We start from the raw sequence: 17,584 nt of genomic DNA, 5'->3' as shown, positions 1-17,584 counted from the left end.
AAGCTGTATTTATTATAATCCTCGATATCTCATCTTTCAAAATACATTGAGTCATCTTAATTTACAACATTTCCCTCACTCAGAAAACAAAACATTTGCAAATGTTGCCCAATTACCGGGATGTGGGCAACTTCTTGTCACGCACGGTGCTCAAGTTCCGAATGTCTGTCAGTTAAACCCGTATACGGGTATGAGTGTTAAAGGGCTACGTCAATAAAATATGGATTTAAGTAAAACATAAAAGACTCAAGTCCTTGTTAAGTCAAATAGAGCCCAGAAATGTTGTTATTCTAGTATAAATAGTCACTGCTTTTCCAAAGAATAACACCACAACATCAACACACTGCCTAACATATATCTACTTTACAAGTTGAGGTTGAAGACAAACAAAATGGATCCCTTTGATGTTAATTCTACTTGTGTCTTTCCTGTGTCCTAATAGTCATAAGTCAGGGAATGTGAGTTTGGCGCATTGAATCTTTTCTAAAGCACCTGTGAGTTGAGATGAGAGATATCAAATCCCTTTGAACACTTCTCTTCAACTTTGATAAAAGCAGCAGCTCTCTTTTCATGTGGCTGAAAAATCTGCTCCAGATGAGAACAAAGGCTCAGAGGAGATCATATCATATATGTTTTAATAGGTGGGATGGATTTGGACTGAAAACACACTTGAAATCAGCTACTGAATGACAATTAGCATAGAGCAAACGATTAGTCAATGGATTTATTAAGTAATGCTCTCCAACATTGCGTTAATATTGTATGTGTATACTTTACACAAGTGTGTATGTGGTGTGTGGACAGCAGAGCAAAAAGCATAACAGCCTGAAAAATATTTATGTGACCAAGTGACCTAATCATACTTGGATTGTTAAGTCTTTAAACTAAAGATCTGATGACAGAGAGAGAGTTCCAGAAAGACATACTAAGCTCTGTGGTGTTTGGTTCCCTCTGGGATCCCTCTGTGGACTGGAGCTGGGGAGAGAGGCAGAGAGAGGTCCCCTGGTGACCCTATACCTCTGCAGACACAGATGGGCAGGCTGGAGAGCATGAGGTCTGGAGGTGGGACAGAACATCCCTGTGCGTAGTTGTGTGGAATGGAGTGTGAAAGAGCAGGACGTTGAGTCCCAGCTGTGTCCCGTGCGCTGGGATTATGGTATGTCTCCCAGGGCTTCAGAGGGACCCTACCTCATGGCAGAAGGGGGAGGGGAAAGAGTGGGACACGGACAGAACAGAGTGTCAGATCAACACAGATATCTAATCTGACCACTCTGATTATCTCTGGTGCAACTGAACTGAAACAGTGGCTCATGTGATTTGTTTTGTCTGCTGTGAGGGATATACAGTGCCTTGCAAAATTATTCAACCCCCTTGGCATTTTTCCTATTTTGCTGTATTACAACCTGTAATTTAAATTGATTTTTATTTTGATTTCATGTAATGGACATACACAAAATAATCCAAATTGGTGAAGTGAAATTTAAAAAATAACTTGTTTAAAAAAATTCTAAAAAACAAAAATTGGAAAAGTGGTGCGTGCATGTGCATTCACCCCCTTTGCTATGAAGCCCCTAAATAAGATCTGGTGCAACCAATTACCTTCAAAACTCACATAATTAGTTAAATAAAGTCCACCTGTGTACAATCTAAGTGTCACATGATCTCAGTATAGAGTGGCGCAAAAAATTATTTTTTAAATTTTTAATGAATTTATTTGCAAATTATGGTAGGAAATAAGTATTTGTTCAATAACAAAAGTTTATCTCAATACTTTGTTATATACCCTTTGTTGGCAATGACAGAGGTCAAATGTTTTCTGTAAGTCTTCACAAGGTTTTCACACACTGTTGCTGGTATTTTGGCCCATTCCTCCATGCAGATCTCCTCTAGAGCAGTGATGTTTTGGGGCTGTTGTTGGGCAACACAGATTTTCAACTTTTCAAAGAGTTTCTATGGGGTTGAGATCTGGAGACTGGCTAGGCCACTCCAGGACCTTGAAATGATTCTTACGAAGCCACCCCTTCATTGCCCGGGCGGTGTGTTTGGGATCATTGTCATGCTGAAAGACCCAGCCACGCTTCATCTTCAATGCCCTTGCTGATGGAAGGAGGTTTTCACTCAAAATCTCACGATACATGGCCCCATTCATTCTTTCCTTTACACGGATCAGTCGTCCTGGTCCCTTTGCAGAAAAACAGCCCCAAAGCATGATGTTTCCACCCCCATGCTTCACAGTAGGTATGGTGTTCTTTGGATGCAACTCAGCATTCTTTGTCCTCCAAATATGACGAGTTGAGTTTTTACCAAAAAGTTATATTTTAGTTCCGTCTGACCATATGACATTCTCCCAATCGTTTTCTGGATCCTCCAAATACTCTCTAGGAAACTTCAGACGGGCCTGGACATGTACTGGCTTAAGCAGGGGGACACGTCTGGCACTGCAGGATTTGAGTCCCTGGCGGCGTAGTGTGTTACTGATGGTAAGCTTTGTTACTTTGGTCCCAGCTCTCTGCTGGTCATTCACTAGGTCCCCCCGTGTGGTTCTGGGATTTTTGCTCACCGTTCTTGTGATAATTTTGACCCCACGAGGTGAGATCTTGCGTGGAGCCCCAGATCAAGGGAGATTATCAGTGGTCTTGTATGTCTTCCATTCCCTAATAATTGCTCCCACAGTTGATTTCTTCACACCAAGCTGCTTACCTATTGCAGATTCAGTCTTCCCAGCATGGTGCAGGTCTACAATTTTGTTTCTGGTGTCCTTTGACAGCTCTTTGGTCTTGGCCATAGTGGAGTTTGGAGTGTGACTGTTTGAGGTCGTGGACAGGTGTCTTTTATACTGATAACAAGTTCAAACAGGTGCCATTAATACAGGTAACGAGTGGAGGACAGAGGAGCCTCTTAAAGAAGAAGTTACAGGTCTGTGAGAGCCAGAAATCTTGCTTGTTTGTAGGTGACCAAATACTTATTTTCCACCATAATTTGTAAATAAATATATAAAAAATCCTACAATGTGATTTTCTGGATTTTTTTTCTAATTTTGTCTGTCATAGTTGAAGTGTACCTATGATGAAGATTACAGGCCTCTCTCATATTTTTAAGTGGGAGAACATGCACAATTGGTGGCTGACTAAATACGTTTTTGCCCCACTGTATTACAGCTGTTCCAAAAGGCCCCAAAGTCTGCAGCACCACTAAGCAAGGGGCACCACCAAGCTAACGGCACCATGAATGCCAAGGAGCTCTCTAAACAGGTCAGGGACAAAGTTGTGGAGAAGTACACATCAGGGTTGGGTTATAAAAAATATCTGAAACTTTGAACATCCCACGGAGCACCATTAAATCCATTATAAAAAATTGAAAGACTATGGCACCACAACAAACCTGCACAAAGAGGGCTGCCCACCAAAACCCATGGACCAGCCAAGATGGGCATTAATCAGAGAGGCAACAAAGAGACCAAAGATAATCCTGAAGGAGCAGCAAAGCTCCACAGCATAGATGGGAGTATCTGTCCATAGGACCACTTTAGGCCATTCACTCCACAGAGCTGGGCTTCACGAAAGAGTGGCCAAAAAAAGCCATTGCTTAAAGAAAAAATAAGTGAACACGTTTGGTATTCGCCAAAAGGCATGTGGGAGACTCCCCAAATATATGGAAGAAGGTACTCTGATCAGATGAGACTAAAATGTATATTTTTGTCCATCAAGGAAAACGTTATGTCTGGCGCAATCCCAACACCTCTCATCACCCCGAGAACACCATCAATCATGCTGTGGGGATGTTTTTCATTGGCAGGGACTGGGAAAACTGGTCAGAATAGAAGGATTGATGGATGGCGCTGAATACAGAGAAATTCTTGAGGGAAACCTGTTTCAGTCTTCCAGAGATTTGAGACTGGGACAGAGGTTCACCTTCCAGCAGTACAATACCCTAAGCATACTGCTAAAGCAACACTCGAGATGTTTAAGGGGAAACATTTAAATGTCTTGGAATGGCCTAGTCAAAGCCCAGACCTTAATGCAATACAGATTGCTGTACACCAGAAGAACCCATCCTGCTTGAAGAATGGGCAAAAATCCCAGGGGAGGGGGGGTGAATAGTTATGCCTTATTTCTTGTTTGCTTCACAATAAATAACTAAAATGGACATCTTCAAAGTGGTAGGCATGTTGTGTAAATCAAATGATTACAAACCCCCCAAAAGTTTTAATTCAAGGTTGTAAGGCAACAAAATATGAAAAATGCCAAGGGGGTGAATACTTTCGCAAGCCACTGTGTCACTGTGCTGTGTTCTTTCTGCTACACTCTTGCTATGAGATGGTTGTCCTCACACCCTGAGATTTCAGAAATCTCTGCTTGAATAATCAAACAGTAATTTGCATATGTCATCCATGAAATGTTTAAGCAGGCAAAATATGGTGTACTGAGGCATGAATTACAACATGATTACCAAATGAAATATTAAAGATGTCATCCCTGAAGGGGACAAGCAGCTTTTTCTCCAACCTCTGTGACATAGGTTAACAAAGGTGATGAAACATCAGTCATATCCAAAGGCTAAGAGTGCCCGTGTTTCATGTAACCCATAGATCAGAAGTATCTACATTTGATTCCTCAAGACTTCTTTTAAATCATGGGATGCCAAAAATGTGGTTCAACAAATCAAAGGCATCATCAGCTATCTTACCCCACGCTGTTACAAATCTCTGCAGCTCGGCTTGTACATGGTTGTACAACGATCAGATGTACAGGTAACTGCCAAAATAAAGGAAACACTTGAGTAAACGAGGGATACAAAGTACACTGAATAAAATATAAATGCAACATGTAAAGTGTTGGTCCCATGTTTCACGAACCCAGAAATGTTCCATATACACAAAAAAGCATATTTATCTCAAATTTGCTCATCTTTTATTGTGGCATAAACACAACCAGTCATGATGTTTTTATCTGATTGTCAAACAATCGTTTTAAGGGCTCCTTTACTAGGCTACCCTTGCACGTTCATCCACTCGCAACATATCTACAACCTCCAAACAGTGGTGAATGGAAAGAGACATTTGTTACACAAAACACCAAAAAGTGTAATGACACTTGACAGGAGGGAAGAATTTATGCATCCACACGCGTCTCAGTGTTGGCCACTCATCCCTGCCTTCGCAAAATGTCTTTTTTTTGTTGTCTAACCACATCGCATTTTGGAATGTAGTCTATACCAAATGTTTTCAAGTCCATTCGCAAATGTTTCATGATATGAGGTAATGGTTAATAATGGTGTAATAGCTTACAATTCTCTTGACATTTTGTTTTAATTATTGTGATAGGCTCATGTTTTACTGGTACGGCGTACCACCACGGTGTCTTTTGCCAGGACGCCTTACCGGAACATTTTGCCTTACTTTCACCCCTGTTCCTGAGTTAATTATGCAATTAACATCCCATAATCCTTATTGTTAAGTATAAAATTGTCCAGTTGCCCAATATTTTGGCTACCATGGCTAGAAGAAAAGATCTAATTGACTTTGAAAAAGGGGTCTCAAATGACCATGGGGGGTTTAAAGTGTGTGTGTGTGTTTCAGCCACCAGATCTCAACCCAATTGAACACTGTATTTTGACAGTTTCCTGTATCTTTAGGTTTTATTGGTGACATTTATTTCATATACTCATATTCTACAATCCAACACTGAAATCATCCATTCATGCTCTACCTTCACATCCTGTTACTAGGCTGAACATGTAGGATGAGCTCACTCTTCCTGTGCTGGCTTCCTCTAGGTGGAAAACCACACCTGAATAGACAGTGTGTATGGCTACCACAGGCTACACAGCTTTTTAAAAACAGACACTTCCCACTGGGCACATACTGGTTGAATCAATGTTGTTTACACGTCAATTCAATTACGTTTTGTTGAACCAATGTAGAATAGACGTTGAATTGACGTCTGTGTCCAGTGGGTTGTATCAAAAAGTCTTATCGAAAGTACTTACAACAATCTGTATCTACTGTATGTCAGTTTTCATAATGAACAATTAAATCCCACACTGAGAAGACAGATTCTCATCTCTCAGCTCTTCCTGAGAAATATATTTGCTTAACAATTTTTTACGTAGTATTGCCGTGTTATTAAAACTATTTTTGAATAAAAAGTGTGGGCTATAGGACCTGTGTGCTATTTGATAATATCCAGCTATTTACATGAGGATGACATCTGTTTACCACCATTTAGTTGTATTATAAACCAGATTTAAACCGATGGATTCACTTTTTAACATAATGTACAGCTCAACAAAAGGACTGATAGTTGAGACGGTCAACCAATCAATGATTTATTTCAACTATACAACTCAAAGATTCACTTGTGTCATGTTATGGTGAATTTGCATTCAGTGACAGCAGTGAGTGAACGGCCACAGCACAGCTTGAACAGCATGTCCACCACTGGGTGCTCTCTGCCTGCCAGCCCAGCTCATTCTAATGCTGATATTAGTATTCAGGGAGACATGGACAGACACCTTGGAAGTGTGTGGATGGCAGACTGGTAAGATCCACCCAGCACCCACCCACCATGCAGCACTGCACTATAACTAAACAGTAATCTGGGAAGAGACAAAAACAAAGCTTGGCTGTATATAAAAGGACTGGCTGATGACACACAACTGCATGTGGGCGGATGGAAGGAGATGACGGGGGGGGGGGGTTAGGATGATTTGAGGGACTGACAGGCGAACAGCTCACTCACTCACACCCCCCTCCTCTCAGATACTGCTGGTAGCACCACACAAGCACACATGTAACCTATTTCCTGAGATTGTCTGCTTACTATCTGCTTGCTTTTTGACATTCCTCAGTCTCCATGGTGTATTGTGTTCCGTAATCAGGGTTGGGTAGGTAGGTTATTTCTAAATGTAATCCATTACAATTACTAGTAACCTGTCCAAAATTTGTGTCAGTAACGTAATCAGATTTTCTGGGGATTGCTTTTCTCTTAAAAGGCATTAGAAGAAGACAAATTATCCATCAAACGCATTTGCTGTGCCATCATAGTGGTCTCTGACTTGTGGTCTAATAAAACAAAATGTTATTTGTCACATGCGCCGAATACAACAGGTGTAGACATTACAGTAAAATGTTTACTTACAAGCCCCTAACCAACTATGCAGTTTTAAGAAAAATAAGAGTTAAGTAAAAAAATAGCTAAGTAAAAAATGTAGAATAAAAGTAACAAATAATTCAACAGCAGCAGTAAAATAACAATAGCGAGGCTATATACAGGGGGTAATGGTACAAAGTCAATGTGCGGGAGCACCGGTTAGTCGAGGTAATTGAGGTAATATGTACATGCAGGTAGAGTTTAAGTGATTATGCATAGATAATAAACAGAGAGTAGCAGCAGAGTAAAAGAGGGGTCTGGGTAGCCCTTTGATTAGGGGTCAGACTCGCTCAGGCGGAACAAACTTAAACCTCCTCCTTTTTTTATTGCTGAATTGAATGTCATTGGGAAATGTATAGGTATCCAAGAAGCAATCATCTAGGTTCACAAAAGTACTGATTGGAGTTAGTTTTCTTGTAATCAGATTACATGTAATCAGTTACTCCCCAACCCTGTTGGCTTTATCAGATGAGTAATCGCTGTCTCTGGTCCCATCCTCTCTATTTATCCCTCTCCCCCCTTCAGGTGCAAACCACCACCATGTGCATCTCTGTCAGTCTGAGTGGCTCGGTGGTGCTGGGCTGCCTCTTCGCCCCTAAGACCCACATCATCCTGTTCCAGCCCCAGAAGAATGTTACCTCGCTCCGGGTGGCCACCACCCGCTTCGGCGTCACCACCGGCCCCGGATCCAGCTTCTCTCAAGGTACAAACCCCGCCGGCAGGCGAACACAACCTTCATCATCAGCATTACCATCATCATCATTATTATTTCCATCGTGGTCGTTAATGTAATTTTACATTATCTTTATTAATCATTATTAATCACTGAGATGTTTCAACACATTACGTGATATAGCACGTCACTTGAGAACACTCCTGTGGTGAGCTGTCAGACCAGCGTCTCTATAGTTTAGAATGAGGTGTTCTTTTCTACTCCATCTTCTTCTCTAACCTCTAATCTGACTGCCAGTGGATTGTAATCTGATAGAAGTGTTGTAGAAAATGGTCTATTCTCTTTCTGCAGCTTCAGCCTCCAATATTGTACCAACGGTGTGTAATGGTCGAGAAGTGGTGGACTCCACGACTTCATCTTTGTGAAGACTGACAGACTGAGCCTCATGTTCCTCTGCTGCCATTGTATACACTTCTATAACCACTAGTCAAGAATCAGCTGTTTCAGATAATAAAGAGGTCACACAGAAGATTGTCCAGATTTTGTTATCCTCTTAGTGCTGTGAGTACAATGTCCCGATTCTGTTTTCATTCTCTGACTGGTAGCGATTTTTAAAAGAGATGTCAAAGATTCAGTATTATAGCCCTTCTTTTTATTGAAGATTTTACTTCAGACATGGAGTAAATTATAGTAAATCTGTTAAATGTAATATATACAAGATGTTTTTAATGTAGATTTTGGTGAACTAGTTTGTGCTTTCTTGTAATTTATGTAAATAAAACGTTTTTTTTTTTTATTAATATGAAAACTACAGATGTGTTGAATATTTTATAACTCTCATACACAGGCTGTCTGGCTGAAACAAAATGTGTTGTAGTTAAACTGTCATTCAATCAGAAGACACATTACTTAGCACAGTCGCCAAGGAGGTGATCAAACGCTAATGTGTGTGTTTTAGTTTTAGTTGCATAGAAACCAATCTCCTACGTATTACCGCTGCTCTTGAATCCCACAGAGCATTTGGGGAAAGGTGAATAAAATGAATGTCACTACAGAATTGTATCACCCTGGAGCCTCGGCACGAGTCACCCTCAGAAACACCTCCAAGAACTTCAAACTCAAACTACATCAACAGTTGGCATTTTCAACTATTTAACACCGTGGCCTTTTCAGGCGGCCTGATAACTGGCATAGCCACATCACAGGAACGCATTACTGATAAAAAATATATATACCAGCAGCTTACAAATGCCACTCCCAGCCAGACAAAACGTACCTTAATTCCCAGTGGCGTACCTTGACCCACCTCCAATTGCCACGTAATGAGCCTCTTCAACTCTTGAATACTCTAACATTCTAACTCTTAAACTCGAACGTCAGGAGAAATAATGCAAATCACCTTGAGACGAGAAGTATAAGCAAACATTACTGTATGCAATATGTGATTCAAATATTTATCATACAATCCCCCTCTAAAATACTATTTGCTTGTGCAATTCCTTGTGCAAGTCCTCACTTTAGTTTCACGGAGTGTTCAAAACATCGAGGACACATGCTATTTCCAAGACAGACTGACCAGGTGAATCCCAGGTGAAAGTATTGACCCCTTATTGATGTCACTTGTTAAATCCACTTCAATCAGTGTAAATAAAAGGGAAGAGACAGGTTAATGAAGGATTTTTAAGACCAGAGACAATTGAGACATGGATTGTGTTTGTCTGCCATTCAGAGGGCGAATGGGTGAGACAAAATATGTAAGTGCCTTTGAGTGGGGTATGGTAGTAGGTGCCAGGCGCACCGGTTTGTGTCAAGAACTGCAACGCTGCTGGGTTCTTCATGGTCAACAGTTTTCGGTGTGTATCAAGAATGGTCTACCACCTAAAAGGACATCCAGCCATCTTGGGAAGCAATGGATTCAAAATGGACTAGTATCCTTGTGGAACGCTTTTGACACCATCTTGACTCCATGCCCTGGCAAATCGAGGCTGTTCTGAGGGCAAAAGGGGGAAGCAACTCAATATTAGGAAGGTGTTCTTAATGTTTTGTACATTCAGTGTAAGTTGGTAAGTGTACAGTAAATGGGAAGCTGCCAAATATTAGTCTATTTAATTCACCATCTGCAAAGCATGCAGGCCAAACAGACCACAGCCTCTCAGTAAAAATTAGCTGGAGCATCTACATGACTTTATATGAGAGAAAATCCTCTGCAGGTGCCTCGAAAGAGAACGAGACAGATTCTTCTTAGAACGATGGACCACAACCATGATTCAACACTGCCATCGTGTGGGCATGAAGTGAACTTTCTCCACAAAGGCAAAATCCAGCTGGTACATCTACTACATTTACACAAATTACGATTCTAATTTGAGTGATATGACATTATTGATGCTGATACATTTAACTGGTACAATCCCAGACAGTACCTACATTATATTAATCCCAGATAAAGAACAGACGATTAACACAATCTAATGTGCCATAGATGAGGCCATGTGTTGTAATGGTTAGGTTCAACACAGACCATGCACACTTCATTATGGCCTAATATGACAGCCTATTCTATTTTTCATAAAACTGATGAGTAGTTGGCTCCTCACAAGGCTGATCCATTTCTGACAAGCTCAGATGAGTCATTCAGTGTTGGAGTAATGGGGTGTGGCCAAGCCTACCACAGAGACATGTGGATGGGACTGAGGCCCAGACCTCTATGCCTCTACTACCAGCCAGTCCCTCTCAATCAAAAATATAAAACAGGTTTTTTAAAGCACTAATGTAGCCTTTATCATGTCAACCCTTATATTCTAGAAGGACAACTGCAATTTCCTACAGGTGCAACATTTCCAAGAGGAGGGTATCATTTATGCTTTTCGACATCAGGACTAACTTTAATAAAATAAAATATAGAGTTACTGGTGAGGTAGCCTAGAAATACAATATACAGGCACTTTGTAAGAGAGCAAAACCCCTCCCTACCTTCATGCTATGTTCAAACCCTACACCCCAACCCGAGCACTCCGCTCTGCCACCTCAGGTCTCTTGGCACTCCCACCCCTCAGCCATTCCAAGTTCTTCTTGGTCCTGGCATCCCAGTGGTGGAACCAGCCCCCCACCAAAAAACAGAACTTGCACTTGACTCTGCTGATAGCTACGTTGTTGAGGAAAAATGTACTTTCTATGCCTGTGAATGTGGTTCTTCCCTTGCTATCTTAAGATGAATGCACTGTAAATCGCTCTAGATTAAAGTGTCTGCTGTAACAGTCCTGAGTTAGCAAATATCTGGCCATGCCACTCCATGGGCCCAATTCCAACCTAAGTTAAGCATACGTCCAAAGAACGTAATTAACTTTTTATGCACTTTTCTCTCTATGCGTATTCTGACGAACTTAACCATGAGAATAGTGTACTATTCACTTGCTATTTGTATTGGGTGGAGATCAAATAAATGAAGGTGTGGTGGAGGTGTGTCTACAGATGCGTCATATTCTAACCTTGACTTAATTCCCTTATAATTCCATCAACTTTACGAGCCAGGAAAGCATTACTAAGGTCTTGCGAAATGTACCAGTTCCAAGTGGAAAAAGCATCTATTCAATTTTTTCAGATCGAAATAACAGCATTCTCCATTCAGTGTAATTTACAACTTGATAAACGCTAAGAGTTAGGTAAATTAATAATTTGTTTGGATAAGGGAATTGTAAATATAGATGACACTTTAGATATATTTTAACTTATAATCTCGGGAGACAAATGTGAAATCAGTCATATAGCAGCAAACTGAAGTATATCAACATTCCCACAGTAAAGCTTAGTTCCTCTCTTAGTTCCTCTTATCATAGACTATTCATCTATCAGTTAGTCACAGTCAATTGTAGCTCTAAGTGGACATGCAAATATTTGAAATAAGGACATTTGCATAACATACCACAAAATGATCTTCGATTTTAGGGGCACATGGCTGCATTACAAATGGATCATTTCCTACATCAGTAGCCAGACTAGATGCAGTTACACAGGCAGCTCAATACTGATATTTGTCCCACTAATTGCTCAGAACCAATTAGTGGGAAACCAATTTTTCCACCAATCACATCAGAACTTTTCACATCAGCTCTTTTTCCAAAATAAAGAACAGAGTACCAGCAGCACATGCTTGTGTGTGTGTGTGTGTGTGTGTGTGTGTGTGTGTGTGTGTGTGTGTGTGTGTGTGTGTGTGTGTGTGTGTGTGTGTGTGTGTGTGTGTGTGTGTGTGTGTGTGTGTGTGTGTGTGTGTGTGTGTGTGTGTGTGTGTGTGTGTGTGTGTGTGTGTGTGTGTGTGTGTGTGTGTGTCTGAAGGGTATCCTGGACTACATGGAGAACCTGACTCCCCATGTGTTGTGTCGGTCTCTGTGTGTTATATGTGTGTGTATGTGTTGTGTCGGTTTCTGTGTGTTATATGTGTGTGTGGGCGTATGCAGTGTATGTAAATGTGTGTGGGAGTGCCAATATAGTGTGAGTGGGTATAGAGTTGGTACATTGAGTGAACAAACATCTGCTCCTTCCATAAAACACATCTGCTGAGAAACGTATTTTTCTATGCAAGTGCTGTACATATAGTAATGTGTGAATCCAGATGAAAGCTATGATCCCTTATTGATGTCATTTGTTAAATCAACTTCAATCAGTGTAGATAAAGGGTGACAGGTTAACAGGCTAATACGGATTTTAAACTTAGAGAATTGAGACATGTATAGTATTGTGTATATGTGCCATTCAGAGCGTGAATGGGCAAGATAAAAATATTTAAGTGCCTTTGAACGGGGTATGGTAGTAGGTGCAAGGTGCACCGAATGTGTTCTTAATGTTTTGTACACACAGTCTAGTGAGTGTGTGTGGGGTCGGTGCAGATAGTTCTGTACCATTATTTTACTATTTAGCAGTCTGTCTATTTAGCAGTCGTAGAAACTATCTCGGGCCTGTTGGTTCAAGAGCTGATGCACCGGTACCATTTGCCGGATGGTAGCAAAGTGAACAGTCCATGGTTTGAGTAGCTGGAGTTTTCAGCAATTTTTTGGCCCTTCCTCTGACACCGCCTGATATAGAGATCCTGGATGGCAGGGAGCTCAGCCCTAGTGATGCACCTGGTTGACTGCACCACTCTCTGTAGCGCATTCCCGTCAAGGGCGGTGCATTTGCCATACCAAATGGTGATGCAGCCAGTCAAGATGCTCTCAATGGTCAGCTGTAGAACTTGTAGTGCCATATTCATGAATGTGGGGGTGTGTGTGGACCATGTTAAGTCCTTAGTGATGTGGACGCCAATGAACTTGAAGCTCTCGATCCGCTCCACAACAGCCCCATCAATGTGGATGTTACGACCATCTTAAAACGGCTTACAAGGATGTCAGGGTTTACCAGAATTGGACCCAGAAGCAGACCAGGACAAGGTGAGTATAAAGATGGTGAGTATTTATTAATAAATGAGAACGTGGAGGTAGATAGTTCCGGGTGGAGGAGCGGGCAGCGGAGGTGGGTTGATGGGAGTGGATAGGCAGATCCAATGGATAACAACACACTGGCGACGAGCAGACAGGGATGGGGTATGGGTTCCGGGTGAATGGCTGTAGACAAAACAAACGGCGGTAAGTTAAAGGCAAGCAAGACGTACAAAACAATAAAACAAAACAAACTCTATAAACTGGAGGCTGGTTCATGGGCACAACATACTGTTCATGGCTAACGATCCGGCAGGGAATGGATGTCAGGTCAGAGCTTTTGAAGGGGAGAGGTGATGATCAGGACAGGTGTGCAGATTACTGATGGGATACAGGTACGGGTGAACATAGATCTCCCAACAAGTTAATTCGCCCGTCAACCAGACAGGGTACGTTCCAGGACACCGGAAACACACTCCAGGACAGAAACACAGGCAAACACAGACTCAGGAAGCGGGATTTGTGACAGTACCCCCCCTCCGACGAACGCCACCGGGCGGACTACCTGGAGCGCCAGGGTGGCAAGCTATCTTGCTGGCGTGGGACCACTGAAGAACAGCAGAACGGACCGACTCAGGCACGAACAACCGACCGGGTGGACTGTTACCGGGGCCGGGCTGCGTCCGAAGGGCCACCATCACATCCTCCTCAATCCTCCATGTAACGGCTCCCACGACAAGGTTCTGGGGAAGAATCATCTCAGTCTTGGCCCCACTCTCATCCGTCTTGGAGAACATCCGGGACAAGGCGTCCGCTTTGCCGTTCTTCGACCCAGGTCGGAACGTCAGGGAAAAATTGAAGCGTCCAAAAAACAAAGCCCACCTGGCCTGACGGGAGTTGAGACGTTTAGCCAATTGCACGGAAGCCAGATTCTTGTGGTCAGTCCAGACCACAAACGGTTGCTCCGCTCCCTCCAACCAGTGACGCCACTTCTCCAAGGTAAGCTTCACAGCGAGAAGCTCCCGGTTACCCACATCGTAGTTTCTCTCAGCTGGTGAAAGACGTCAAGAGTAGAAGGCGCAGGGATGGAGTTTATCGTCAGTGGAGCTACGCTGGGACAGGATGGCGCCCACCCCACATCAGATGCGTCCACCTCAACAACAAACTGACGGGAAGTGTCAGGTTGAGAGAGAATCGGCGCGTTGGTGAATCGGCTCTTCAAGTTCAGAAATGCTCGGTCTGCCTCAGGAGTCCAACAGAAAATTTTGGTGCAAGACGTCAGAGCAGTTAAAGGGGCGGCCACCCGGCTGTAATCACGGATAAACCTCCGATAGAAGTTCGCAAATCCCAGGAATCTCTGGAGCTGCAATCTCGTACCGGGCCGCGCCCAATCCCGAACCGCCCGAACTTTCTCTTGGTCCATCTTGATCTCACCCCTGGAGATGATATACCCGAGGAAGGATGTAGTGTGGGCGTGAAAATCACACTTCTCTGCCTTCACAAACAGACGGTTCTCCAATAACCGCTGCAGGACCTGCTTAACATGCTGGATGTGGCTGGAAAGCTCATTGGAGAAAATCAGGATGTCATCCAGGTAAACGAACACAAACAGACCGATCATATCCCTCAGCACGTCATTCACCAAACTTTGGAACACTGCTGGAGCGTTGGAAAGTCCAAACGGCATCACCTGGTACTCGAAATGTCCCATAGGTGTATTGAATCCAGTCAACCACTCGTCCCCCTCTTTGATCCGAACCAGATGATACGCATTGCGTAGATCAAGCTTCGTAAACACAGTAGCACCCTGTAAAGAATCGAAAGCGGAGCTCATCAAGGGCAAGGGGTACTTGTTCTTGACCGTAATATCATTCAACCCCCGATAATCAATACACGGTCGAAGAGAGCCATCCTTCTTACTCACAAAAAAATCCAGCTCCCGGGGGTGATGACGAGGGACGAATGAGACCTGCAGCAAGAGACTCCTTTATGTAGGTCTCCAGGGCTTCCCGCTCAGGTCGAGAAATACTGTATAACCGTCCCTTGTGAAAGGCAGCTCCAGGGAACGGCTTAATTGTACAATCATAAGGTCGGTGGGGAGGAAGTGACTGAGCTTTCTGCTTACTGAACACCTCACCCAACTCGTGATACGTTTCAGGAACCAGGGACAAATCAGGAGGAGCAGACTCACCGACCCGACTGGGGACAGCATGAGAACAGGCAGTCCTGAGGCAGTTAGCAAGGCACTCAATGCTCCAACTAGTTACCTTACCAGTCACCCAATCGAACAAAGGATTGTGTTCTCTTAGCCAGGGGTATCCAAGAACCAGAGGAACATGGGGGGAAGGCAAAATAAAATAAAAAATAACCTCTGAATGATTCCCCGACAACAACATCTTAACCGGTTCAGTCCTCATAGTGATCCGTGCCAGACTACTGCCGTTCAGAGTGGTTGCTTCAATGGCTTCCGGTAATTGCTCCTTGGAAAGCCCCAGCTGTTCCACTAAGTCGGCATCAATGAAGCTGTCATCGGCACCTGAATCGATGAAAGCGTTAATCGCTAAACTCTGATCCTTATTTATGAGGGTAGCAGGAAAACGAGGTCTGACAGGGCTCTTGAGAGGTTGAAACTGGCTCGCTAACAAACCTCCCAAACTCAATGAGCAGTTTAACGGGCGCTGAGGACAAACGGAGATGTAATGTCCCGAGCTACCACAGTAGAGGCAGCTGTTGGTCTCACGTCTACGTTGGCGCTCGTCCTTAGTTAACCCGTGCCGCCCCACTTGCATAGGTTCAGGATCTAGCGGCAGGACTCCTCCACTAATCCCGTGTGAGGGAAAATGATCAACCCGTTCTGGTCCACTTCCTGACCCGAATGGTAACCGAGCCTCAGATTGATTAGATGGACCCCACTGCTTCTCCCTCCTTCTATCTCGGACTCTATTATCTACCCAAATAGCTAAGGTGACCAAACTATCTCGGTCACTAGGCTCTGGATAGGAGATCAGCTCGTCCTTGAGTTGCTCCGACAACCCCTGGTAAAAAAACGCTTGCAGTGATTCCTCATTCCAACCACTCTCCACAGCCAATGTCCTGAATTCTATCACAAAGTCTGCCACACTGCGAACTCCTTGGCGAAGAGAGAACAAACGTTTAGCTGCGTCCTTACCTCGGACTGGATGGTCAAAAAGCTTTCTCATCTCTGCCGTGAAACCCTGGTATGACGTCATGCATGTGCCGCGTCATTCCAAAACAGCTGAAGCCCATTCCAGAGCTCTACCACGCAGCAGCTCAATAACAAAAGCTATCCTAGCCTTATCTGTGGCATAAGAGTAGGGCTGCAGATCAAAAACTAACCCACACTGTAAAAGAAATTAACGGCATCCTCCCAGATCTCCCTCGTACTTCTCCGGTGTCGGAACCTTGGGCTCAAGGAAGGAACCCGCTCCCGAATATGTGATATGGGTGAAACAGGTGGTGGATGATCCGCCGGCAACCTGAGCTGATCCTGGATACTCGTTAATCTATCCGATAAGTTCCGGATTGAACCCGCTATCTCGTGTAGCGCCGTGTTGTGTTGTCCCAACATCTTCTCCTGATGGGTAATTGTATGGCAAACGGAGTCCAGGTCCGCTGGGTTCATCACTGGCCGGATCATTCTGTCAGGGTTTACCAGAATTGGACCCAGAAGCAGACCAGGACAAGGTGAGTATAAAGATGGTGAGTATTTATTAATAAATGAGAACGTGAAGGTAGATAGTTCCGGGTGGAGGAGCGGGCAGCGGAGGTGGGTTGATGGGAGTGGATAGGCAGATCCAATGGATAACAACACACTGGCGACGAGCAGACAGGGATGGGGTATGGGTTCCGGGTGAATGGCTGTAGACAAAACAAACGGCGGTAAGTTAAAGGCAAGCAAGACGTACAAAACAATAAAACAAAACAAACTCTATAAACTGGAGGCTGGTTCGTGGGCACAACATACTGTTCATGGCTAATGATCCGGCAGGGAATGGATGTCAGGTCAGAGCTTTTGAAGGGGAGAGTTGATGATCAGGACAGGTGTGCAGATTACTGATGGGATACAGGTGCGGGTGAACATCGATCTCCCAACAAGCTAATTCGCCCGGCAACCAGACAAGTGAATTCGGAAAGTATTGACTTTTTCCACATTTGTTACGTTACAACCTTATTCTAAAAGGAATTCAATATTTTTTCCCTAATCAATCTACATACAAGACACAATAATGATGATGTAACGGCTTTCTTCCGTCGAAGGAGAGGAGGACCAAAAAGCAGCGTGGTTAGAGTTCATGTTTTTTAATAAGAAAACTAAACATAAACACAAA

The 17,584-nt window shown here is 43.4% G+C and overlaps 1 protein-coding gene across 2 annotated transcripts in view; it reads left to right on the top strand.

The window, feature by feature from the left end:
• The window catches only part of LOC124003512 (metabotropic glutamate receptor 2-like), a 71,589-nt gene extending 62,960 nt beyond the window's left edge, over positions 1–8,629 (top strand). For both annotated transcript variants that reach the window (XM_046311812.1, XM_046311810.1), the window contains exons 5-6: positions 7,677–7,854; positions 8,176–8,629. In XM_046311812.1, the coding sequence (XP_046167768.1) occupies positions 7,677–7,854; positions 8,176–8,249 (252 nt within the window). In that variant the 3' untranslated portion in view covers positions 8,250–8,629. The remainder of the gene's footprint in view (positions 1–7,676; positions 7,855–8,175) is intronic.
• The last annotated feature ends 8,955 nt before the right edge of the window (positions 8,630–17,584 follow it).

This window comes from Oncorhynchus gorbuscha, linkage group LG18 (genome assembly GCF_021184085.1).
Source record: "Oncorhynchus gorbuscha isolate QuinsamMale2020 ecotype Even-year linkage group LG18, OgorEven_v1.0, whole genome shotgun sequence".
In the NCBI taxonomy this organism is placed as follows: domain Eukaryota; kingdom Metazoa; phylum Chordata; class Actinopteri; order Salmoniformes; family Salmonidae; genus Oncorhynchus; species Oncorhynchus gorbuscha.
Note: the sequence above shows the minus strand (reverse complement) of the source record. Positions and strands in the feature narration are given on the sequence as shown.